A 25,359-nucleotide genomic window follows, 5' to 3' on the forward strand; every position below is an offset into this window, starting at 1 on the left:
AGAAGTTTGGCAAGCAACATGATACATCCTTGCGTGGCATGCTGATGTAACAATATTTGGCAAATTAATACAATAGTGTTGTCTTTATTATTTTCATTTGATATTGTTTTATATAAATTAAGAATCTGATTAAATTTCTTTCTTCACGTATTTGAGGTGAATAACAATTTTGTCCTACCTGTATTCTTTTAATTAATATTTTGAGATTTTTTTGTAGTGGTCAGCAAAGATCTCAAACACAGACACCTCCCAGACAACCTGAATTTGACACCACCCCACCTGGCAAGGGCCAGAAATCAGCAAACAGCAGCGAACAACAGTCTGGCTCAAAGAGAGCAGTCAATGAAAATGAAGTCCAGGTATGTTTGATTTTGTTTGCCACTGTAAGAATGCACTGCAAGAATGTACTGGGGTCTAAGAATGACAATAATTGTTCTGGCTGGGACCCAGTTCCCCTGGTACGAAGTTCCCGGTGTTGTGGTCTGGCCTTTGTGTAGTAAATTACAGTATGTGTACAGCGCATTTAAACATATATGTACATGAAAAATGTGCTATATAAATGCATTATCATTATCATTATTATTACCCACATTTTTCTTGAGTTGAATACTGTCAAGCTGATGCATCATATTTATTTTTCAGGTTTTCATTAAGTTTTTTTACATTCAAGACATGTACGTTATTTTTATTGTGTTGTTCCAGAAAATATCCAAAATTTTAAAAGTTTTGGCTTTTGAGTCCCCCACCCCTTTTGGAATTTTCCAGTGACCTTCCATGGGGTGGGTATGGATATTTTCTGGAACTGCATATTGTTAATGTCTACAGTCAGGTTCTTGCAAACCTTTGTATTACTTGGAGCAAGCATTTACAGCAGATGTTGTTTGTTGTTGCAGGATGCTCTTTCAGCATTTGGATTTCTAGACAGCCCACAAAGTCCGCCAAGACCACTCATACAAAAATCTCCCGAAAAACCAAGTCCACCTGTTAGAAGAAAGTAAGCTGTAATTTTGAAGTCATTACTAATTTTTTAGTTCACAAGTAAAAAAAACGCTGCTTGATTGTCACATAATTTATTCGTATACATGTGTATTGTAACAGATGCAGATCGATCTTAAGAATCACAGCATCTTGCTTTTTTAGTTTCCACTAAATTGACTACCATATTATTATTAGTGTAGGTATGTTGTGGAAAGTTATACTTTTCCATCACTTGTCAACTAAGCTGCATATTTCAATTTTTTCTGTCTTTCAGACCTCCATCACCCCCAACTAGTTCAACAAGTCATATGAACATCGACAGTTTTCGATGCATCAGTGTACTAGGTAGAGGCCATTTTGGAAAGGTGAGTTTTAGATTATAGTTATAATTTTGTTGTATCTCTATGTGTATTATTGCTTAATGGCAGGTAGATGTTATTGGCCATAAAGAAATTTTATTTGTGTGTTGTAATTATATGTACAGTAGATTGAAATAAAGCATAAAATTATCTTCTTAGTGTTAAAGTATGCAATGTTTGATTAAACCTGAGTCATACACTGTATATTTTTATTTTCAGTCCCAAGGTAAAAATATCAATTCTGCTTTCCGTACATTTCTTTTTTTGTTTATAGTTCTAAGAATTTGATTGTATGTCATGTACTTGCAATGAGTGATATCCGTTTGTTACAATTTTGTTTGTTCTCTGCAATTGTCTGTTTGACAACCTTGGGATTTCAAGATTTATGATATCATTCTGAGTATTTATTTTTCTTTCCAGGTTATATTAGCAGAATACAGAAACACTAATGAGCTGTTTGCAATCAAGGCACTGAAAAAAGGGGATATCATTTCACGAGAAGAAGTTGAAAGGTTGGTGAAACAAACTCTCCACATTAAGCATGAATAAAATACTCATTCATTAACTATTTGAAGCATCCATAGGAATTGTTATTTTGCACAGACTTATTTTCAACCCAGATTGTACTCAAGCTTTGATTAGTTATAAACCTTATAACTTAATTTTGTGGACACTATTTCAAAGCAGCAACTATCTTCTCCTGTGCTACCATGATTGACTGTAATGGCACATGGCTTGTAGCACTGTAGTTTGAGGTTACCATGTGGTCCTAAATAGGAATTGATTTTTAACTTGTTGATTTCTGCTTTCAGTCTTTTGTCAGAGAAAAGAATATTCTTGACCGCAAACAAGATGAGACATCCATTCCTAGTTAACTTATTTGCGTGCTTTCAGACTCGCGTAAGTTGGATTTATTGATCATATTGTTGATTTTTCTTGGTTTTTCTTCTCCTTAAATTTTAATTTTTAATAATCATCTGTTTGTTTTTATAGGAACATGTGTGTTTTGTAATGGAGTACGCCCCTGGAGGTGACCTTATGATGCACATTCATGCTGATGTCTTTTCAGAACCCAGGACAGTGTAAGTTTCTCTGTGATTTCACTCTGTAGAGTAGCTCTTTATTGTGAAGGTTATCCAAAACATCAGAAGAATCCTGCCTTTTTTTCTTTCTTTTTTTTATTTTTTCATTTTTATTTTTTTCTGGCGGGGGGAGGGGGGGGGGTAGAGCTGGTGGTTGTTGTGCAGAGTTGTGTAAATCCTAGTTACTGCTGGCAGAGTACTACACCAGCACCCATCAGCGTTTACAGTTTTGTGTTATCATTCAGTGAGACAACTGAATTTTTTACACCTATGTGCCTCCATTAAATTTTCATACCAAAGAATATACTAAATGTGATTTTGATCTCTTCTTTTTAGGTTCTACACATCATGTGTTGTGTTAGGACTGCAATATCTTCATGAACATGAAATAGTTTATAGGCAAGTATCTTGATGTAACAGACTGTGATGTTATAAATCAGACACGACACAGTGTTTCATTGGGATATCCAATTGTGCAGCGTAATGTTTTTAATACTAGGTACCTCGTTGTTACTTATTTTTGCAGGACTTAATTTTTTGCAATTTTTCGCAATTTATTAAAAACCACAAAATTAAAAAACCCTGAAAATTTATTTTTAACCTTTTTGTTGTATTTTTTTATGCTTATTACATATTTTTGGCCAAATCGCGAAAATTAAGTCCCTTGAAATATGCCCATTCCATTTTTGCAAAATTAAGTTCTCACAAAAATAAGTTACAATAAGTTATTATAGACAATTAAGAAAAACAAATTTAAGTGTTGAAGGAAGCCAAGCAACAGCAATGTTACCTTCCCTTAAAAGTAGGCTACTCATATTATTTGTATCATTAACTGGATGTGCAGTTTTCTTATGGTTTGCATTTCTCATTCCAGGGATTTAAAGCTTGACAATTTATTGTTGGATTCTGAGGGCTATGTAAAGATCGCCGACTTTGGTTTGTGTAAAGAAGGAATGGGTTATGGAGCAAGAACAGGCACATTCTGTGGCACACCTGAGTTTTTAGCTCCTGAGGTTAGTAGTGTAGCATCAACACTTAATCTCTACTCAGGATTAATAACTTTTTTAACATGAATTTATCTATTATATACTGCTGGTGAATAAGAGTTATCTCAGAGATCTTGCAAATTAGAAAATTATTAGTCTGTAAAAAAAAATGTAAATGTAATTTATTTACCCACATGACACATAAGAGCTCAGGAGCTCGTAAAGACATGTACGTGTATCAAGGTCGAATTGGAATTTGGAGTGTTGGTTTTTGTGGAGGGAGGAAAATGGAAGAACCTGGAGAAAACCCTCGGAGCAAGGACGAGAGCCAACAACAAACTCAACCCACAAATGGTACCGGACCGGAAATGAACCGGGCCACATTGGTGGGAGGCGAGCGCGCTCTCACCACTGTGCCATCCCTGCTCCCCTATCTGTGAGGCAGAAAAGTTTGTACAGAAGCATGCAAACTTTGTTCAAAGACATGGTTGTGTTGGACTTTTGATCAAACTGGCCAGATTCAAGCACTGGCCAGGTCACTATGTTGTGTCCGTGGGCAATACACTTTACTCCTGTAGTGATTCTTTTAACCCAAGAGGGCACTGGTAAATTGTTGGGAAAACCTGACAAAATGCCTTTTTTTGGGGGGGAGGGGTGGTGGAACCAGTGATGGACAAGAATCCCATCCAGAAAGAGTGCATACACCGTAAGGGGTGTGGGCTACTAGGCTCAAAGCATTTAACATTCTCTGCTACTGTAGTTGAGGATCCAGAAATAATTTCCTTGTGGGATGTCTCAGATAAAAGTAAGCCATGATTATTTAGTGCTTTTTTAGGGGACTACATTTGTTCTTATGCATGCCTTTTATTTGTAGGTTCTCACAGAGACTTCATACACGCGAGCTGTAGACTGGTGGGGGCTAGGTGTACTCATATTCGAAATGTTGGTAGGAGAGGTGAGTGAATAAACATGTACAATAGACCCAATGCAAATATGGCGGCTGTTAATTTTCGAACTGAAACTTCTCAGAATAGCATAATATTCCAAAATTATATATTTAAGTGCCACCATCAGCGTTTTAAGAACCTTGACCAAACAACAGAAATGAATGACAACCATTTTTGCATAAGGTCTATGGATTGTTACTCTTGTTTTATGCCTGGCTTGGATGTACAATGACATTTATTGAATGATAGATGGGAGCAGTTATTTTTTTCTATCCTTCAAGAAAACAATGGAACAAACAACAGGAACAATGCCCATAGCCCCAGAAACAATAACAACTGCTACAATTATTAGGGGACCAGTAAAAATACAAGCTTATGAAAGCTGATGCATTACTGATTTTGGGAGGGTGTCTCGACTAATTTTAAAGGTGGGTGAAGGTGGTAGTAGTTTAGTCGACATTTAATCTAACAGTGTCATTCTTTTTGATTTTTAGTCCCCGTTCCCAGGAGATGACGAAGAAGAGGTTTTTGATTCCATTGTAAATGATGAAGTTCGCTATCCAAGGTTTCTTTCAACAGAAGCTATCGCTATCATGAGAAGGGTACGCTTGGCTTGTTCATTCTCTCTACCAATTTCTATAAATTTCTTTTTATGTTTATTGTTAGATTTAGTTGGTATGTCAAGAGTTTGATTTGTGCTAGGCGTGGTGGCCTAATGGTTAGTGCGCTGAACTCTAGACCGAGCAGTCTGGGTTCAAGCTCTGTGCGGGGTCATTGTGTTTTGTTCTTGGGCAAGACACTTTACTCTCATATAGCTCTCTCCATCCAGGTGTATAAATGGGTAACGGCAAATTCAATGCTAGGGGGTAACCCTGCAATGGACTAGCATCCCATCCAGGGGGGGATTGAAATACTCCTTGTCGCTTCATGCTACTGAAACCGGATAAGCTCCGGCCTGATGGGCCACCAGGCTCAAACACAGACTTTACTTTTGGAGAGTTTGAACTCTTGGTAATTAAAGTGTCAACGCCTTGAAATTGGTTTGTGTGTTAACAGTTACCTGAGCAAGAGAAAAATGGTTATGGCTGTTGCCGTGTTGATTAAAGTTGTCAAAAAAACGTTAATTATTTGACAAATTACTTGTTCTGAAGTTACCATTAAAATTAATGTAATAAAGGGTTAAAAGAAAAAGTGAATCACTAAAGTTACTGGGACTATCGTCCTACCAGATTAGCTCATTCGTTATCAATTTTTCAAGCTCTCCTTCTCCCTTTTGCCAAAACCACCGCCTTGTTAATGGGTCTATTGTTTGCAGGTCTCTTTCTTTTGGTTTTGATTTTGTTTTATCCTCTTTCAGTTATTAAGACGGAACCCAGAGAGGCGTTTAGGAGCAAGTGAAAAAGATGCTGAGGATGTCAGGAAACAGCCTTTCTTTAGGGTAAGAAATCAGCTGAACTAACAGATTGTCTAGCTGGTCTTGATCCATTTGGAACTCGTATGCATGAAATAAATCACAGATAGTGTAAATGAGGATAAAGCAATGGAGAAATAAATTAAATATTTGAAAAGTGGAGAAACATTACAATGCAACTCCACGCAAAAAGAGGGACGACAAAGAACAGAAACAATGCCTTTAGCCCTAATAACAACAGAGGTGCAGGCTAAACAAGAAGGAATGAAAATTGAGCTTTTAAATTGGTGCAGGTTAACTGCAAAAAGTAGATAATATTTTGATTGTTATTGTATATCACTGAGAGGAATCTACCGTGTATAAATAAAGTCATCTATTCTATTCTACATAGGCTTTTTATAAGGTTGTCGGGGGAAGGGGGAGGGGTGACAGCGCTTATTAAAAAGTTAAAGGTTAAGGGTTGGGCGTCCTGGAGAGGAGCACCTTAGAGAATGGGTGGGGCTTAACAACTATTAAGCCGAGTTGAATTAAATCTGTTACAGTATGTGAATATTTACATGTCAGCACAAGATAACAGTCATATTCTATGCAAGCGACTTTCAGGCATTTTTTTTTTGTTTATCGTGACTGTTATGTTTCTTGTTAGGACATGAATTGGGATGATCTCCTCGCACGAAAAGTTCGACCTCCTTTTGTTCCAAGCGTGGTGAGTAATATTGTAGCGAATTCTATCCTCTTGTTATTTTCATCAGGAGCTTTGATTGAAACACGACTCTTGAACAATCGTCTGAAGGTGACCTTGATGGTGAAACGTGTTTTTCAGTTACCACTTGTTCATGTTATCTTTTTTCAGGAGGGGAGGGGAGGGGGATATTTTTTTTGGGGGGGGAGGGGTATTCTTTTGGGGTGAGTGGGGAAGGTAGAGAATTTGGTTTTCCACGTCTTTGATTGGCTGGGACGTTTGCAAAACCATCTACTACCCAATTTCAGGGTTTTATTTATTTTTTGGTTTATTTCTCCGCAGAGACACGCAGAAGATGTAAGTAATTTCGACGAAGAATTCACGTCAGAAGAACCAGTCTTGACGCCACCCAAAGAAATTAGACCGCTTTCGCGCGAAGAACAGGTATAGTTATGCAGACTTTGACCCTTGTCAATGCTTTCCTTTCGTATTTGTGGTGTATTAACAAAGGTGGTTCAACACGGGAAATTGTTCTCGTTAACGCGCGAATTTTGCTTTTTTGTCAAGATGACCGTAGGAGAGTGAGGTTTTTGTTTTCGGTTCTTTCTTAACCTCTTCAATCTTTTATTTTCAGACGCTGTTTGCTGATTTCAATTACACGGCCGACTGGTGTTAAGAGAATTCAAGAGCAAGCAATTATTTTATACAAGTAGTGCAGCTAGATACAGATTTTCATTTTTACAATGCCCATGAGCGGCGCCTCCGTTGTAAAGCAGTTTTATGAAAGAAAAGATTCAGTGATTTTATTTTTATCATAGCGAGCTTATAATCCCCTCTCTCCCCTCCCCCATCTCCAACTCGCAGAGCAGGTAACGTAAGTTGAAAAGTTTGGGATGTAAATATTTAAGATATACGTTTTCCGCTCTCTTCGCATTAAAGGCTGTCCGTTTTGTCTTTAACATTTTTGATGAAACAATTGTCCTGGGTGGAAAACCGCGTTTTTTTTTTCTTTTTGCCCTGGGTTGCGCTCGTTAATAATTGCGCGCGATCACAAAGTCTTGTTATTAATCTGTGTACTATACCTCGAAAAGTTTAGGCAACTTTGAAGGAGTTGTAACTGCTCCCAACATTGTACGACTCAAACTTTTTACAAAGGACGAGTTGTTTAAATATTTGTATTATTTTTCAGTGGGGGATAAGGCCCGAGTGAAGGCAAAAACTGCGGCAGTTTACTCAAACGAAAGTAATAAACATTGAAACTTTTACTTTTTTTCGTCAATACGGGTGTTTTCGTAAAGGACGGATTTCCTGTTTTTGCCTTCCCTCGGCGAAGCGACGTGAAATTAGAAATGATCTTACAATTAAACTTGTACATAATAAAAAACAAAATCCCTACCTCGACCGCAAGATTGTATATCATTTATTTTACAGTATCAATTTGGAATTAAAACTTGATGGACTTGAGTTTAATTCTCAGAATATTTGATTTATATTATTGTTATTATTGTGAAAAGTCTCTACATTTTGTTGTGACGTTGGCTGTGCTTGACGTGAAGAATACCGCATTCATTTTGTGGCGTTTATATAAATAAATTCCTGTGAACTATGGAAAGTGTTTTCATCCATTATTTCATGGATCGTTGGCTTCAGACATTTGCAACACTCGTGTTTCTCCGTGTCATGCTGTGCTTTACGTATACCTTCGCCCGGATTCTTATGGCAGGTCCGGCAGGGAATACTCGAAAAAATGATTTTCTTTAGTGGAGGTTAAGAAAAAAAGGGAATATTTGATCAAGGCATGCAGGGTTTCCTGGTTTTGGTTGTCACAATACCGATTTAGTGAGTGCGTGTCTAAATCTTTTTCTTGCTCGTAGCCTGCGTAGCAGGCGCCTGTGTAGTTTTTGAGCGCGCGTTTGGGAAACGCGAAAGGCGCGAGACGGCCGTCTCTCGCTGCTTCCAAAATACGCGCGCAAAACTTTCCGTTTCCGGAAGTTTCCGTTTCGTACTCTCCAACGAGAATGCAGCAACTCTTAATATAACACGGTAGTTATTTGACCAGTTTATTTATTTTCATATATTGGCCTACACTAGAACAAAAGAAAATACCAACTTGTACCAGGTATAGCCAGGGCAACTTCACCAGGGCGTTTTCCAGTTTTAGTTTGAGCAGCACCATGAAAGCCGACTCTGTCCAGCTCCAACCTGAAAGTGTGCTCAAATTTGGTTGGGTGACAACAGCCTTGAAATTCGAAAATAAGCACTCTGTTCATGCTCAAAACAAGAGAAAAGCGGGCTCTAGGAAGAGATTGCACCTAGCAGAAATGAGAATAAAAAAAAAAAGCAAAAAAGACATTGACAAAAATCGTCGTTTGCTTCACTCTTTCATTATTCCACGCTCAAGGTTAAAAATTAACTTTCTGTTTTCGCGGCCGCATGCCACTCAAAGAAATATTTTCTCATGTAATAAACAGAACAATATACGTATTATTCGTCTATAATTAATAAATAACTCAGTCACCCCATCAATTTTTTTTTTTTTTTTAAAAAAATACTATTTCACAGACAGATTTAGCAAGAGAGCGGGAACGTCAGTTGACGAAGGTGCGCGCATTAAAAATGCCCATGTATGGGTGTTTTTATGCGCGCGCTACCCATATATGGGCATTTTTAATGCGCGCGCCGTCGTCAACTGACGTTCCCGGACTCTTACTAAATCTGTCTTATTAAATAATCGTACAACAGCAAATGCATTCGTTGACAAAGGAATCCGAAACCAAAGTGCCGGCTCTTGTGTACCGTCTCCGCCGCCGAGTTTGTGAACTGCGACGGTGGCTGATAATGAAAGAAATGTCACTTTCATTGCATTCTTCGCCTTCGCTATGAGTGTGATAATGTACGCTGCAGTTCGTGATCGCACGCACGCGTGATAACGAGTCTGATGATGACTGCATTTCAGAGCACGCACGGTTGTCATAAGCAACGCCTACGTCATTTGGTTCATTTTGATTGGCTTCGTTTATAAAGGACACGTGACGTCCGATGGGGGTAACTGGTGTGACAGCCCCGTTATTCGCATTTTTCGGTTGCTCTTTACTAAAAGACACTCGAGTAGGTCTCTGTAGTCTCTCCGTTGGTGTTATTCCGTTGTTATTGTGCTGGTGGTTTTGAGCGTTGCCATTAGCCTTATTTGGTTTTTCCTCTTGTTTTTCAACTTGCTTCTCGTGTAAATGCCCTTTTTCAGCATCTGTATCTAGCAAAGTTCTCTTGTCGTCATTTTCGCCTGGCTGGTCTTCATAAAAGGAGTCAACACTCCGAACTCTTTCTTGTTGCTCGTCTTCATTGAGTGGTCTTGTGTTTTCAACAGCTCCATAAGTATTTTTATCGTTTTCCTCGGCCATGTTTTTCTAACCTTTTCTGTAAGATACAAGTAGAAAAATAAACGGTTTGCAAAAACAAGCTAACTGAAATATATGAGTAAGAGAAAACATAGTAAGTTTGTTTGTTCGTTTTAATGTTTGTTGAAAAAGATGGAAATCCTTACACGAGAAAACAGGTATACGTTGTGTCCATACGAACTTTCTGCCGAAGGTTAGTTTTTCTTTTCCAGGATGCTCAGAAATCACTTTCCTCTGAGATTACGCGGCTGAAGAGCTACCACAACCAACATTTCTCTTATTCAATTGCTATGCATCTTAGTCATGGAGTGCATTAAAGACGTGCTCAAAAAAATGCGTGCATGCACGAAAACATTGTGTAAAAGCTGCTGCCATGGCCGCCTGAGTAACTACGCTTTTCCGGTTCAAAAATAGCATTCATTGACAGACTTTACTGGCAACAGTAGTCTTATCGAATTCATACATTTAATTTTTAGCAGCTAATTTTTTGTGGATATTGATAACTTGTTATTAATAAAGTCTAGACTGCAACCCGTTGACAGGGTGACAGATCAGGTGGGCCTATTCTCGATCTAGACCAGGCTATTTACACAATGATTATGCACGAGGGTCACAAGCTTATGACCTAAGATTTTAAGTATGCGCCACGATCACAAGATTAGTTATACTTAAACCCAGGCCTGACTTTAACCACGTTTAGCCAATTACATGGACACATGTTTCTGTACCAGTAGATTATTATTAGGTAAACTCAACACGATATATCCATTCAATGAATGTTTTAGCACAAGCAGTATCTAGCAATTTACTCAACTAATTTAGGCTTTGGATTTAAATTTTGATCATGATCAATAGCGATTCTGTTCAGGTCTCAGGACTTAGATAATACATCCACATCACCCCTTGACGAACACTATTGGGGGGATTTCTTCTAAGTTTTGTGATGGCTTTAAGAAGAGCTCCCCGAGTAAAGACGTATTTTAGGCCTCTCTAACGGAGGAGTTAAAGTTTTATGGAGGAATAGGCTCTTCGGCGAATACATTCCACCTGATTTTATCCGGCTTTCCATTCATGGGTCTTCATAGACAGTACAATTTGAGATATGGAAAAGAGGAAAACATACGCCGCCTCCATATATATCTCTATCTCGCCGCTACCTCTATTGAAATACGCTTTTTATCCGCGTTGGCACTTGTATGAAAGAACACAATTCAACTAGTGAAGTAATACCGTACTTCAAGCAGCTATTTTGATTATTTGATGAAACGGGGATCCTTTGATACAACTCCTAGTTAAAACGTTAACTTGTACGGCAGCTCTCGGCCAATCAGCATTGAACTCCTTCCAAATTTAGTGCAACAAGAAATGACCACTGTATGGCGTGAAAAACGCAACTTCCGGTTTCAGTCAACCGGAAGTTGTTTGCAACGTTTGCTTGACATTCGTGTCATTTGGTGTAACATATTGTAAAGTTTTAATAATACGTTTCTCCGAAAAAAAGAAAGCATTGAAAGAACTTAGACGTTCCATACCTCAATAACTCTAGAAGAAACCCGTCTTTTGGCGATCGCCGAGCGAAAAGAGAGAACGAGAAATGCGAGAGAAAAATACAGAAAATACATAGATTAAAACGGTGTCTAATATGCTTGTACACGTTTTCGATCGACCCTTCGATCAATAGACCATTTTATAGTTGCCTGCTTAGTGACCTGGCCTTTGAATGGAAGTGAGGCTGGAGGTGACCTTGTTTTGATACAGACCTCACTTCTTTTGTTGTGTAAATCATGAGTGTTAGTTTGCATTTACATGATAAAGTAGGGAGGTTTGTATCAATGCAAGGTCACCCTCAGCCTCACTACCATGCAAAGGCCAGGTCACTTGGCAGGCAACTGTAAAATGGACTATTGACCACATCCTTTATACCTAATTTAGTTTCAGCTGGGAATACGAACGCCACAATTTTTAAGCTACCATGAATGTTAAAATAACCGATGCAGATGGAAATATTTATTTACGTTTTCCAAATGAACACAAGCAATTACACGTACTAGATCGAGATTTGCTTCAGAAAGTTCTTTCGAGATTTGGGTTGGTGAGAAGCCCGGTGAGAAAGATATGTATTCACGTTCGTTTGAATGGCTTACTTTCGAGAAGGTTATACACTTTGAACAGCGACAAAAGTGAAAGCAAAGAGATGTGTCTTAATTTACATGTTAAAGTTATTTTTGTAGACCTACATTGACTACATTCAGCATGCGGTATCTATCACAACCAACGTACCGTGACGCTCTGAGAACGTGATCAGAGATTATAATCGAAGGTCAGAAAATTTAACATTATAATATAGCCAATGTTGGCTATAGTATGTACAACTTTGCGCTACATCCCTGCATTGAAATGCTTTAATCTAAATGCGCAACTATTGCTTGAATGGAACTTTTCACGTTGGATTCTGTACATGCGTTCATGCATAATTTTACAGCAGATAGAGAAAGTTTTGATCGGGATTAAATCTTAGTACCCTTGTTCGATCCCAAATAAATTACAACGCGAAATAAGTAAAAGGAATAGCTTACTTGACCTACCTAGCCAAAGTTAGGTTGTAATTCGGCTGTGTGTATACACGTAGATTGTGATTTCCTGACAGGATCGATAAACTATGGACTAACGAAATTTCTCGCGCCCGGTAACAGATTACGAAATATTTACCACTGACACATCACATAACAAAAGCCAATGATTAACTGACTAAAACTATTGTATTCGGCAAATGACAACACGTGTCACACAACGCCAGTATCGTTCTTTACAAGGCACGGTTAAGTAAAATATTAATAGTGTCATAAGTGTAAATTTTTAATCGCATCGTTTTGGATATTATAATACATTAGAGAAAGGCAAATAATCAGAATATCGAGGCCAAGATTTTTAACAATAACTTACGGTGAAAAGGGAATAATTAACTAACCGTGAATAATCGGATCACCCTGTGATTCTCCACCCACCCCCTCCCAGAAAGTCCCGAACCCGTCTTACCGCCACCCCGTTATACAGCTATAATACAGCTACCAGTTGTATTAGACTTATTTAAACGGCCACTACATATAGTAGTCGATCAGTCATTTTCTTAAGACTCTTTTAGAAAACTGGATTACGACAGTTTTCCATGATATTTTAACAGCAAAATTCCATGCCCTATCCGGTTTTTCATTTTTTTTGTTTCGGTATTTTTAAAAAGACATCCTTTATGTCCGCGTACCGGGGTGTGCAGTTGAGTCCTCGGAGGTACAAGAGGGTATAAAGTCTAATAAAGATAGATGTGACATGGGCCATCCGAGAGAGTTTCGAGTTATGTAATTAATAATAATAATAATTAAAACATATTTATACAGGATGACCATTTCAGTTATAAAAACTACTATCAACATGGGTCTTGTGTTAAAAATAAATAAAAGAATAGTTAATAAAATAAAGTAATAAAAACAATTAAAAAGCTATATAACAAATCTAAGAAAAAACATGAAAAAAGCGATAAAACACCGGCCCCTTTATAAAAAAAAATATCGGCCCCTTTATAAAAAAACGCTCTTTGGGTCGATTCTAATTTAACCCTGTCAATAGCTAATTTGTTCTTATTCCTAATGTTATAATCATGAATATGTTGTCTTTTCAGTTGAAAATATTCAGAGAAATAACTTGGGGCCGTTCCCTTGAGGCACTTTTCAACCAAGTTAACAATGTGATTTTCTCTCCTTCTCATAAGAGTGTCCCAGGCAAGACTTGTAACCATCTGTTCGGTGGACAAATGGGCAGTATTCAAAACTATTCTACCACCACGTCTTTGTAGGCGTTCCAGAGCTTCTTCATTTCCTTTACCACATCCATGGAAAACAGCACCACAATAATCCAAAATAGGAAGAATCATCAATTTAAACAATCTGTTCGCTGATTCAATTGTTAAAGATGGTCGTGCTCTTGAGAAAATCTCCAGCATCTTAGAAACTTGCTATAGTTATAACATATCAGAGCTTGTACCCCTGGCTTGTATGAACCAGATCGTTCTTCGAAGCTTGCTTCGCTCGCCGAAACTTGTGCTTTCGGCGCAAGTTTCGGATTTCGTTCCATCTTTGAATCATCATCTCTAGGGTTAGAAAATTGTAACAAGCAGAAAATCAGGTTAGAACGGATGACAAAGCTAGCGTCTATAGGGGGGTGTGGGGGGGGGGGTAAAGACTCCCAGAAATGATAATGGTGAGCAGGATCGAAAGTACACTCTCGAATTTTAAATGATTTCGCCAGGAGGAAAGTACGTTTTGCCTGTCTGGCTGATATAAGGGGCCATGCAACACCGCACATTATATGAAAAGACAGCAAACATTAACTCATTTTTTTTTATTCCTGAATCCATATAATGTAATGACTGGGTGAGGATCATCATCTCATAAATTACAATTCGCTTAGTTTCTTAGTAATTATCATTTAATGAATTGTCCATTTGTGTAGCTCTTCATTAAGGTCTGAAATTTTTCTGGGCACGAAATAAAGATTGTTGTTGTTGTAGTAGGGCTCTCGTCTCATTACCCAGAAACCTCCCCACTGCCATCCTCGCACTCAACGTTGTGTGGCCAATCACAGACGAGTAGTGCGGGATTAAATCTCAGTCCCTCGGGACAATCCATCTCGTGTGTATTACCAGCCATGTCACACATTATGAAGCCCTCGCAGTCATTAGGGTTGGGGTGGACTCCGGCTGCGTTGGTCTCACAGAAATCATCTGCAAGTAAAATGAAGTAAAGATTACAAAAGAAACACTCAGTTAACCTCTACAGTTAAGCTGTTTGCTGATGACACCCTTTTGTACGGTGTAGTGGTTGAAGACTCAGATTGTGACGACCTTAATTAACTAGAAACTTGGCAACATAAGTGGCAGAAGCAATTTAACCCTTCTAAATGTAACATCATCTGCATTTTTTTAAATAATAAAAGTCCTCCTCAACGGACTAGCCTGCAGAACAGGCGGTTTATCTTTTGCGGGGTTATTGCGCGGTCGCGCGAAGCGCTCGTCCCCACGCGACCCGCAAAATAAAAACTCGCACTTCGCACTTCGACCCGCAAAATAAACCGCCTGTTCTGCAGGCTACAACGGACATATTCGTTCTGTGGGTCCAAACTTGAGCAAGTTGATTCTGCACCGTACCTATCAACTTAATAAATTAGATGAAGATGTAGATGTAAAGTTGCATAGCGAAGACCCAATTTTAAGAAACTGTGAAAATACAGGCATCTGGGAAAGAAGATAATCATTGATAGTGAGGTCATGTTAGGGGTTTTAGGGATAAGGAATAACTTATAAAATTATTTAGGGATAAGGGATAAATGTTTTAACAATTAAAGGGATAAGGTATGCATGCACGCACCTATAACGTTGTCACAGAAAGAAGCAAAATGGAAAAAGACAAATAGGAATAAATTAGGCATTAAAACGATATGTTTTTCGTCTTAAAGAAATGCTAAGGGAAACTGGATTGTTTAGTGAACGAAATGCTTATAATTCGCGAGAGAAAACCAGCACTAAACACGCAGGCGGACTCGATAGGTGCGAAAGTATTTACCTAATTAAATACCGCACGCACTAACACTGTTAACGCTATTGACCGAGAAACACTGCTTTTTAAAATATTCTAATATACTCTATCACCTCTATTTGCATTTAAACTTAACTCGACCGTTATTTTACTCATTTCTACTTGATAATGAACTCAAGATGAGTTCGAAACGTCGTGGCTTATTTTCGCTTATTTTTATCCTCAACATTAAAACGATATGTTCGAAATTCGCGCGAAAAAAACAGTCTCGAATTAAAACTCCTCAAAAAACACGTAAATCAATCAGATATAAACACGTGAATTTCCTGTGAATGCTGCCAGCTATGATGATTAAGCTTATAACTTCCTATTTGGTTTTTTTCATTTTTCTTTTTAAAATTGCAACGTTATCGCAATTAGGTGTAACAACTCAATTTTAGAGATAACGAAAATCAAAGTAATAGGGATAATTTGGTAATTTTAGGGATAAAGAATAACTGCCCTCAAAATTACCACTCCCCCCCGCAACAGGGCCTCGTTAGTGTGGTCAGTTGATCAGTTTCAGTTGATCAGTTTTTAGTACATGTCTTTCTTAAACTTTTACGTTCTTTTCGGTAATTGGAAGCCGGACAAAATTAAAGGACAACGTTAAAGGCTTACCTCAAAAAGCAGCAGCTTTTTTTTATTTGCAAATAGGAATAAAATTGACTGCTTTCAAAGACTACAAAAAATATTGCCTTACCTGAATCTCTTTTCTCCAACACTCTTGACAATACACCTGTGTGTCAATACATGAGAATATTTGATACTGCGGAACACCGAAAAAGCTTTATTAACCGCCCCCTCTCTGAAAAGCTCCCTCTCTGAAAGTTCAGTTTTTTAATGAGCTTCCCTTACATATTGTTGTTGCTATTTTGTAAAAATGGGTTACCAAACAGCACTTATATAAAACATTTAAGTACACTTTACAGCTGCAGTAATAAGCCCCTCTCTCTTAGCTTCTCTCCCCCCCCCCCCCCCCCCCGCACGTGTCCCTTTGTAATGAGAACAAGGCTGCTACCGAAACATTAAAAAATCCTAAATCTATTGTTGGGACGTTTTAGATGCATTTTCTAAGTTCTTTTCTTGCCAAATTCTTTTGGTTATTTAGCGTTTTACACCTGTAGTAGGAAAGAGAGTATAGTTCCATTTCCACAATTTTTAAAAAACACAAAGCGGGTTAGCTTGTTCCTTCTGCGCCGAGTTTCTGCATGAATCCCGAGCAATGACTGTGCACCGTATTTCTCTCAAAACGTTTTCGTGGCATGGGTCAAGTTTCACAACGAGTGAACTGGGTGACGGCAAAAATGTATATTTTAAAATAATAAAAAACCCTGTAAGATGTACTTTACCTGAACCAAAGAGAAGTAAGATGCTGGCAAAGAGGATCTGATTCTTCATATTTTACTTCGTATTGAACACTTAACTGATGTAGCAAACGCCCTCACGTTGTTGTAAGCTTAACTGCTAGCCTCGCCTGATGCTGTTGTAGTTGGATATCAAACCTGGTCCAGCTGAACACATTGGACATGCGAGAATTTCACGTTCAACACTGACAATTCTTGAGTACCCAATAACAACTTTAAAGATTTTTTTTTTATGCGAAACAGATGTTCAAATAAAATAGGAAAAAAGTAATATATATTCCTATGATGCAAGATTTGAATGACCTCGAAAGAAAAGTAGATTGTACAATGCCATTTGAGGCTTGTACCGGATATTAAAAATAGTGTCCTTTCTGATTGGTTAAACGCTCGGTACGCATACATTTTCTCATCTAATGTAGTTTTATTCTTTCTTTTCTATAGCGATAGTTTCATGTTAGAAAATGATAAAAATCTTATTGACCCAGACTGTTTGGTCCACGTTTGGTAGAAATCCACATATATCCCTCGTTCTGGTTTTACCTGGATGAAGCTCGACTTCCGACTTCATACCTTTCCAACCTTCTGTCCGAGGAAAGGCTTGGAACCTCGGTCAGCGGTTATTCATTTCCAATATGGCGGCTTTTGCAGATCTAAATGTTCCTTACCTGAACGACCCACGTGCGACAGAAAAGCTTGTGTTAAAAGCTGTCAAACTGGGATTTGGGACTATTGCGATTTGCAAAACCCACACATTCAAGAATGAGACGGAAAAAGGGAAGAAGAAAAAGAAGGAGGACAGGGCTATCCTAACTCCCTTGGACTGGAATGTTTTCCCAGCGATCCAAGACATGAAAAAGAAGAACCCAAGGTTAAAATTTTACTCGCGAGTAACTGTTATACTAGACGACCAAAACCAAGTACATCAACTGTCCAGTGAAGCAGTGCAGTCTTTTGATATTTTAGCCGTTCAACCGACTACAGAAAAGCTTTACCGACAAGCATGTAAATCGCTAGAGATGGACATAATTTCTTTGGACATGAGCTGTCGCCTGCCATTTTACATAAAGTTCCCGGCAGTTCACGAAGCTGTCGAACGGGGAGTACATTTCGAGATTAATTATTCGACTGCGTTTGGGGGAACGACTGAGAGAACACAACTATTGGCCACTGCCATTGAGCTTGTTGCTAAAACAAAAGGAAAACACATCGTTATATCCAGTGGAGCGGAGCATGAGCTTGACTTTCGTGGACCCTATGATATAGTTAATCTGGGGCTCTTGTTTAATTTCAAGGAGGAACAATCAAAAGCAGCCATTACCAAGAACTGCAGAGCTGTTCTGTTCCATGCTGAGGCAAGAAAAGGCACAGAAAGATCTGTTATCTCAGGTAAGCAGCTTTCACTTTCCAGTGTGAATGCAGAGAATATCAACAAGGGTGAAGGAAATAAGGACAGTGATCATCAGATAAAAGTTCCTGGAAATGAAAGCATTGGAGATGAGGGTTATGAACCCAAAGAAAAGAGAGCAAAGGTTACGTGATTTCTGATTGGATACTGTTCTGTTGCCATGGTTATCAGTGTTGGTATGTTGCCACCCATAAGGCTCACTTTGTAAATATTGAGGAGCAACATTGCCCAAAAAGAAGCAACAATACAGAAACAAAATGGTGCCAAACAATACAAAATGGTAATGACTTGCAAATTTAAAATGTTATTACAAGCAAGCAGCAACAGAAAAGTTATGTAATAATTTGGCTCCTTATCACAAGACCATTATTAAACAATAAAGATTTTTTGGTAGTGGTTGTGTGGATATCGCTGAAATGTCACACTTTTTTGTTGTTTGCTGGGTTATATTTATTTTAAGTTTGCAAGATGTTTGGAGTGGTTATCATTTTAGGGGTACATTTTTTAATTCACAATTCTGGAATAAGAATGGCCAGAATGTGAAATGCACGCAATTTTCTATTCCGCATTCCTATTTTGGAATGGACAGAATGCCATTCTGTCCATTCTGCTTCCAGCGGCAGAATGAACAGTATGTTGTGAATGAAACTCCAAGATGGCAGACGGCATACCCCATGTTTCACGGGATGTGTGTCCTCTCCTCTGATACTAGCACTGCCAGAACATATTGCAAATCGATTACAGTCTCCATACTTCCTCTTAATTAAGCAGAAAAATTGCTGTGACAAAGGCTGCAATGGCAGCCTTTTTGAAGGCCGCCATATTTGTTACGCAATGTTTACTCGTGCCAGGACCGCGCATATCATCTGGACTACATGGGCATTTTTTAATGCAGGCAATCCGAATTATTCCTAGCATTTCTGTGCCAACCCTTCCTAGATTTCTTGCATTTGTGGAAGGGTAAAGGTTTTTGGTACAAACATCATTCTCTTTCCAATTTACAACCTTTGATTCGACAGTGACACAAAACACATAGAAATTCAAACAAGCAACACAACACCCCTTCAATCCATTGCAGGGCCTTGGCCTATAACATCCAGGAGAACTAGGTGTAATGTGTAGTTGTTTTGTACAGTCATTATATGTGCACTCTGTAGTTCAAGTTAAAAAATCCAGAGACAAGGGTGGCAAAAGATTTGTGATAAGCTTTCTTAGTTTATTCCCAGGGGGGGGGGGGGGTACTCCCCTATATTAGGTATATAGGTATGTTCCGCCCCGAAGGGTATGGTTTTTGAGCCGTTTTTGTTTGAAAACGGGTATAGATTTTGAACATTTTGGTCTGAAAACGGGTATGGTTTGTGGGGAACGTTCACGAAAGCTAATAAGTCTTATAAACTTATTTTTCTTCCGAGCAACCGGGGCGAGTAGCTGGTGAGAGAGAAAGAGAAATAAATAAAATATATCATTCCAGCTAAATTTTACCTATTTATCTTTGTTTCGTTGACTTCTGTTCAGCACTCACTGAGCACTGATGGTCTGAAAACGGGTATGGATTTTTGAGGCCCGGTCTGAAAACGGGTGTGGAAAATGACTTTTTTGGTCTGAAATTGGGTCTGGATTTGGAGATGCGGGCGGCACACCTCCACCAAAAATTCCAAGGAGTACCCCCCCCCCCCCCCGGGGGTGGAGGGTTTATTCCACCAACATAGCCACCAAGTACCGTAAACACCCAGGGATAAGCCGCACACGCAGATAAGCCGCAACCTGAGTTTAACAACTCAAATGTTGGAAAAAAGTGTTTTTAAAAGTAAATCAAAGAAAATCCAAAGTTGAGTCTTATGAAAGTCTTCTTCATCGAACGTAAACTCAGTGAACATTGAAACAGAAAATACTTCAGTCTTACCCACAATTTGAGCTCTTTAATATAATGAAATCCAACTTTGACATATTATGGGTGATCTTTTTAAGGCATTTGTTGACAGGTATTTCTTCATTCAACGTAGTTTTTCCATAGATTTTTATGTGACAACAACAAGAACTTGCGTTTGCCGAACGTTTGTAGCCAGGCATTTGATCGGTAAGGATGGGCCGATACTCGATACCAAATATTCGATACCCCGATATTTTGACAATTTTGAAAAGTATCGATACTTTCGAAAAATATTGCACTTTCGATACGTTTTCGATACTGCACACGTGACCCGAGCCTGCGGTCTTCTGGTCAGCACCTGAGGTTTAAAAAATACAATTTTGCTCAAACAAATATTGATGTTCTTGTCAATATTTGAATTTTTCTTTCCTTGACTTGATGTCCACACATTGCTGATGCAACAGTGACACAAAAAGACCAAAAACCAACATTCTTGGCCAACATTTATAATGCAGCAACCTTGACAATGATCGCGTGAGTGGTATGATTCTAATTGATTACTGCAAGGCCTTTGACATGGTCGATCACTCGATTTTATTGCAAAAACTTCAAGCTTATGGGCTTGACGACAAATCAATAAATTGGTTTCGATCATATCTAAATGAAAGGCTTCAGTTGGTATCTATGGGTAACAAAGAATCCCCTACTGCTTGTGTTCGTCATGGTGTACCTCAGGGCTCAATTCTGGGTCCCTTGCTTTTCATCGCTTTCATTAATGATCTTCCGCTACATGTGAGCTCTGCTCAGATTGACTTATATGCAGACGACACAACAGTAACCTCCACCGCTAACTATGGTTCCGTTGATTTCTTACAAAGCTCACTGACTACAGCGATTTCTGAAGTCGACCAATGGGCAACAGCAAATAAACTTCCTCTTAATGAGAGCAAGACAAAAGTGCTTACCGTCACTGGTAAGCGACTTTCAACCAGAATTAGCCAGGACCTTGCTATTGCTGTTAATGGAAAGCAACTTGAAAAATGTCCAATGTGCAAAGCTTTTGGGTCTAGAGATCGACCATGAACTAACATTTATCCCTCATGTGGACAAAATATGTATAAAACTGTCGCAGCGGATAGGAATTTTAAAGAGGATCAAATGCTGCTTACCTCTAAAACACAGACTACTTTACTATAACACCATGATTAGACCGATTATTGATTACGTGAGCGTGGTTTGGACCAGCTGTGATAAACATACCCTCACACGTGTTCTAAAACTGCAGAAGAGGGCTGCAAGAGTAATTCTAGATGCCGATCGCCAAGCGAACTCTGTCAAACTGTTTAATAGACTTAACTGGATACCATTTACCGAACAGGCTAAACTAAGTAAGTGCTGCATTATATACAAGCGTTTACAGGGGCATGTACCCACCTATCTGAAAAGCTTACTTAAGCTTACTAGCGAGACTCATTCACGAAATACAAGATATGCCAATTTTAATATTGTTCATCCAGTTATAAAACGATTAACTGAAGGTGGCAGAACTTTTACCGTGACTGCTTGTAAAGAATGGAACAGCCTACCCCTATCTATGCGAAAATTGTCAACAATTAAAGCTTTTAGGAACTCTCTTTGGAAGAGAATTTTTAAAGAACAGCAGTTTTTAAATCATTTTATTCTGTAATTTAGTTACACTTTTACTCTTTTTACCTTTTTAATATTTTATCTCGTATTTCTTGTATTTTTATTCGTAATATTTTATAGTTTTAGTTTATCCATAGTTTTAATATTCGTATTGTTCTGAGTATTTTTATATTTTATTGTAAATAATTATTGAGGGCCACTGGTTTGTTAGTGTTTTTATGCTATTTTAGTGCTACCCTCGTTAAATAAAGACTTTACCTTACCTTACCTATCCTTTCTATGGTCGGACAAATCACGTGACAAACAAATGACGTCAGGACGGAAATAACGTCATAATATCCATATCGATATCGAGAAAAAAGGCAAATAAAGTATTGATATCGTATCGTTTTGAAAAACCTATATCGGCCCATCCTTATTGATCGGATGCGAAATATGGGACCAGGGCGAGAACGTAAAGCAAAACAAGATGGCGATGGAAGCGTTCGGGTTTCGTGGAGATTTGGGAGCCATCTATTGGAGATAAACTCGTTACATGAAGAGAGTTTCGTAATCAGTTCGACAAATTTTCCAGCAAAGTGCAAATGAGAAAGAATCAATAGGCCATCTTGCTCGTGAATACTCGTGGTATTTTCTCGCTCGTTGCAAACAATAAATTGGGGGTAGAGGAAGAGAGGGGGAGGGTATTGAATTTTATACTGTGTACTAAGCTGGTTGTGGGATTCATTTGTCCTTTTGCTTTAAAAAATCGCATCACTTTTTTCACTTAGAAATTGTTATTTACATTTTCTATCTTCCCTAAGAGTAGTAAACACCTGTAAATGTTTGCGTGCTATTGATGCAGGCTGTCACTCTTCTTCAAAGTGCAGGAGGGGCCTGTACTGTATCCCCAAAACAAATAGTCCCCCCAAAACAAAAATTTAAAGGGGCTCAGCCTTCCCCGACCCGACGCCCCCCCCCCCCCCCCACATTTCAGTGCCGGAAGTGTCATTACCGCAGCATAAAATTGGTTTATCAAGATATTTAGTCTCATGACCTTTTCACAAATCATCTCATCAAGATCGTGCCCCCCCCCCCCCTGTCCCCCACCCTCTCCACACACACATTTCCTAGATCTGTAACTGGTGTTTTGTTTTGAGAACAACAGTCCTTCATGGTGGGTACATTAAACAGTTGCAAGCAGGATTCATCTCTTCTTCTCATGGGGTTCATTTTAGGACCAGTCAGTCATATTCAGCAAGTTCCTAACTGTGTCACCTCGTAGAGCACTTGCCATTTAAGAGCTTCATAAGGTGTTGCCGAAAACGCGCGCTTGTAAAGCTGTACACGACTGGGTTGATACTGGAATTGAACATGGCCAGTACGATGGTGATTTTATGTGTGGGGCTGTATACCATTTGGCTCGGTAGAGACTGGGCCACGGAGTACATCACGAGGACTGGTACCCAGCAAATGACGAAGATTATGCTAACAGCGATGACTGCGAGAGTTGCTTTCTTTCTTGATAAAATGGCCATCTTCTACAAAGGAGAAATACGAAAGCACTATTACGATAATTTACAGCTTACTGATCGAATGCTCTTTGAAGTGTCCTCGCCCGGCTACCGCGTATGCCAAACCTTCTGAACTGAGTATCTAGAAACTGAATGTTTAATCGATGAAGTATCAGACTCACATTTTTACGCTTAATGTCATTAAACACACTGCCCCTGCATCGCTTTTCGCACATGCGCAAGTTTTAAAGTTGAAATGAGTTGGGTAGGGCCGTAGGTGCGCGCAATTCATCAGCGAAATACGAGGGTCCCTTATGCCTGGTTTTCACTACCGACGCAAGCACAAGCGCAAGGATAACAGCTCTTATTTCTCCTTGAAAACGGCTTCGACTCGAGAAAAAACACAGGCGCATTGCATTTGGATGCTTGTGCTTGTGCTTGCGGCAAGCACAAGCACAAGTTTTGTTTTACCCAAATCCCAGTCCCATTTCCATTTATTGGTTTGTGATTCCCAGTCCCAATGACGCAAATTTCATTTTCCCAGTGAAAAAGTAGGTAAACCTCAGTTCCCATTTTACCCCTTCACGCCCCTCAAATATCTTTTCAATGTTTCCGACTGGATAAGTAAAGCTCTAAAAACTATAAACAGGCTAGACGCCTTCCCAAAAATGTATTGCGTAATTTTCACGGGTACTTGTCAGTTGACCGTTAAAGTTTCCAGTTAACGTTAACGGCCCCATTTACATGGAAAGAGGATGATCCTAGCACTAGGATCATCCTCCTTTCATGTAAAATAAAATGATCCTAGTGATAGGATCATCCTAGTACTAGGATCATCCGAGCGCCATATGTTTTCACCTTTCAGTTTACATGTGAAGGGTTGTATTTGGCCCTAGCGCTAGGATCATCCTAGTGCTAGGACCATCCTATCTGAGATGAGGGATGATCCTAGCACTAGTATCATCCTAGCGCTAGGGCTAGATGCAACCCTTCACATGTAAACTGAAAGCTGAAAACATATGGCGCTAGGATGATCCTAGTACTAGGATGATCCTATCACTAGGATCATTTTATTTTACATGAAAGGAGGATGATCCTAGTGCTAGGATCATCCTCTTTCCATGTAAATGGGGCCTAAAATTCAGTTTGCAGTAGTAAGGAACGAAATACGTGATTAGAAAACGGGATATAGATGTCTGTTGACGGAGACAAACTAACAAAAAACTGAAAATAGTCAAGCGTTTCCTGAATCTGCGGCAAATTCACAATAAAATATTTTTCATAGTACTTACAGCTGAGGTAGAGTTTAACACAGGCGTTTTATCAAACCACAGCTTGCAAACCACCCTTGAGTAAAGATAGCTCATTATAGAGATCGGTATTACGCCTGCTACAATGTTCCACCCTATACTGTACGCTACTGGTGAGAACTTATAAGTCCACTGCTCGCCACAGGCCTCTAGATCCTCCCTGTAGGTCACGGCCACAAATAGAGGAGCATTCCAAAGGAAGCCTGCGATCCAGCAACCTGGGATGATGAATTTCAGTTTTCTGTTGGTAAGCTTTGAACGTTTGGACAGCGGCCGCACCACTGCTTGATATCTTTGCAATAAATAATAAAAAATAAACAATCATTAACTGATTAACAAAATTACCGAGCGACAAGCCCTGGGAATGAGGTGGAAACAAATATAAAACAAATATCATATAAGACGTACTTTAGAAAAGTTAAAATTTGTTTTATTTCAATATATGGTGTGCATCAAACTCAAAAGGCGACACTCTGCCGTCCGTTTGTTGTTTTCGACGCCAGGGTCACGATAAGACACGGATTTTGATTGGTGTACTCAGCGAATTTTGGCGCGACTTGCTCAAGATTACGTAAGCGAGGCTATGATTGGCCTAAACCTCCGAAAAGAATGCGCGGAGTGTGGAAAAGCGTTACGTGACAAGCCAAATAAAGGCTGCGAAGGAGACTAACTCCTGACATGATATATTTCAACGAAGGTAAACACATATAGTGAAATACACTAATAAACTTCACCTTTAATGACTTTGTTCCTTAACTTTGTGGTCTTAAAACGTTAGCATAATTTGTACTGATTGAAACATT

General features: G+C 38.9%; 5 protein-coding genes across 7 annotated transcripts in view; 2 read left to right on the top strand and 3 right to left on the bottom strand.

Moving 5' to 3' along the window:
• LOC144631907 (venom factor-like) overlaps nucleotides 1-25,359 on the top strand; it is a 59,171-nt gene that overhangs the window by 3,141 nt on the left and 30,671 nt on the right. The gene's annotated exons all lie outside the window — the stretch shown is intronic.
• On the bottom strand, nucleotides 7,845-12,593 carry LOC144632544 (uncharacterized). Of its 3 annotated transcripts, none has more exons than XM_078491220.1 (2): nucleotides 12,426-12,593; nucleotides 7,845-9,859 (listed from the first exon to the last, which is right to left on the bottom strand). In XM_078491220.1, exon 2 carries the CDS (start codon nucleotides 9,841-9,843, stop codon nucleotides 9,169-9,171), a length of 675 nt encoding a protein of 224 aa, XP_078347346.1. In that variant the 5' UTR covers nucleotides 9,844-9,859; nucleotides 12,426-12,593; the 3' UTR covers nucleotides 7,845-9,168. The 3 variants fall into 3 exon arrangements, with proteins under 3 accessions (XP_078347346.1, XP_078347355.1, XP_078347340.1); XM_078491229.1 differs by having other exon boundaries at nucleotides 12,422-12,593; XM_078491214.1 differs by having other exon boundaries at nucleotides 12,417-12,593.
• LOC144632721 (chondroitin proteoglycan-2-like) lies at nucleotides 14,223-16,924 on the bottom strand. Its single transcript, XM_078491440.1, has 3 exons — nucleotides 16,817-16,924; nucleotides 16,168-16,203; nucleotides 14,223-14,614 (listed from the first exon to the last, which is right to left on the bottom strand). Exons 1-3 carry the CDS (start codon nucleotides 16,863-16,865, stop codon nucleotides 14,418-14,420), a joined length of 282 nt encoding a protein of 93 aa, XP_078347566.1. The 5' UTR covers nucleotides 16,866-16,924; the 3' UTR covers nucleotides 14,223-14,417.
• On the top strand, nucleotides 17,464-19,747 carry LOC144632434 (ribonuclease P protein subunit p30-like). The gene is made up of 2 exons (XM_078491089.1): nucleotides 17,464-18,406; nucleotides 18,473-19,747. Exon 1 carries the CDS (start codon nucleotides 17,464-17,466, stop codon nucleotides 18,367-18,369), a length of 906 nt encoding a protein of 301 aa, XP_078347215.1. The 3' UTR covers nucleotides 18,370-18,406; nucleotides 18,473-19,747.
• Nucleotides 22,668-25,215, bottom strand: LOC144632704 (allatostatin-A receptor-like). The gene is made up of 2 exons (XM_078491415.1): nucleotides 24,539-25,215; nucleotides 22,668-23,273 (listed from the first exon to the last, which is right to left on the bottom strand). Exons 1-2 carry the CDS (start codon nucleotides 24,611-24,613, stop codon nucleotides 23,007-23,009), a joined length of 342 nt encoding a protein of 113 aa, XP_078347541.1. The 5' UTR covers nucleotides 24,614-25,215; the 3' UTR covers nucleotides 22,668-23,006.

The sequence above is a fragment of the Oculina patagonica genome, chromosome 1 (genome assembly GCF_052425735.1).
Source record: "Oculina patagonica isolate OP01 chromosome 1, crgOcupat, whole genome shotgun sequence".
Taxonomy (NCBI): Eukaryota; Metazoa; Cnidaria; class Anthozoa; order Scleractinia; family Oculinidae; genus Oculina; species Oculina patagonica.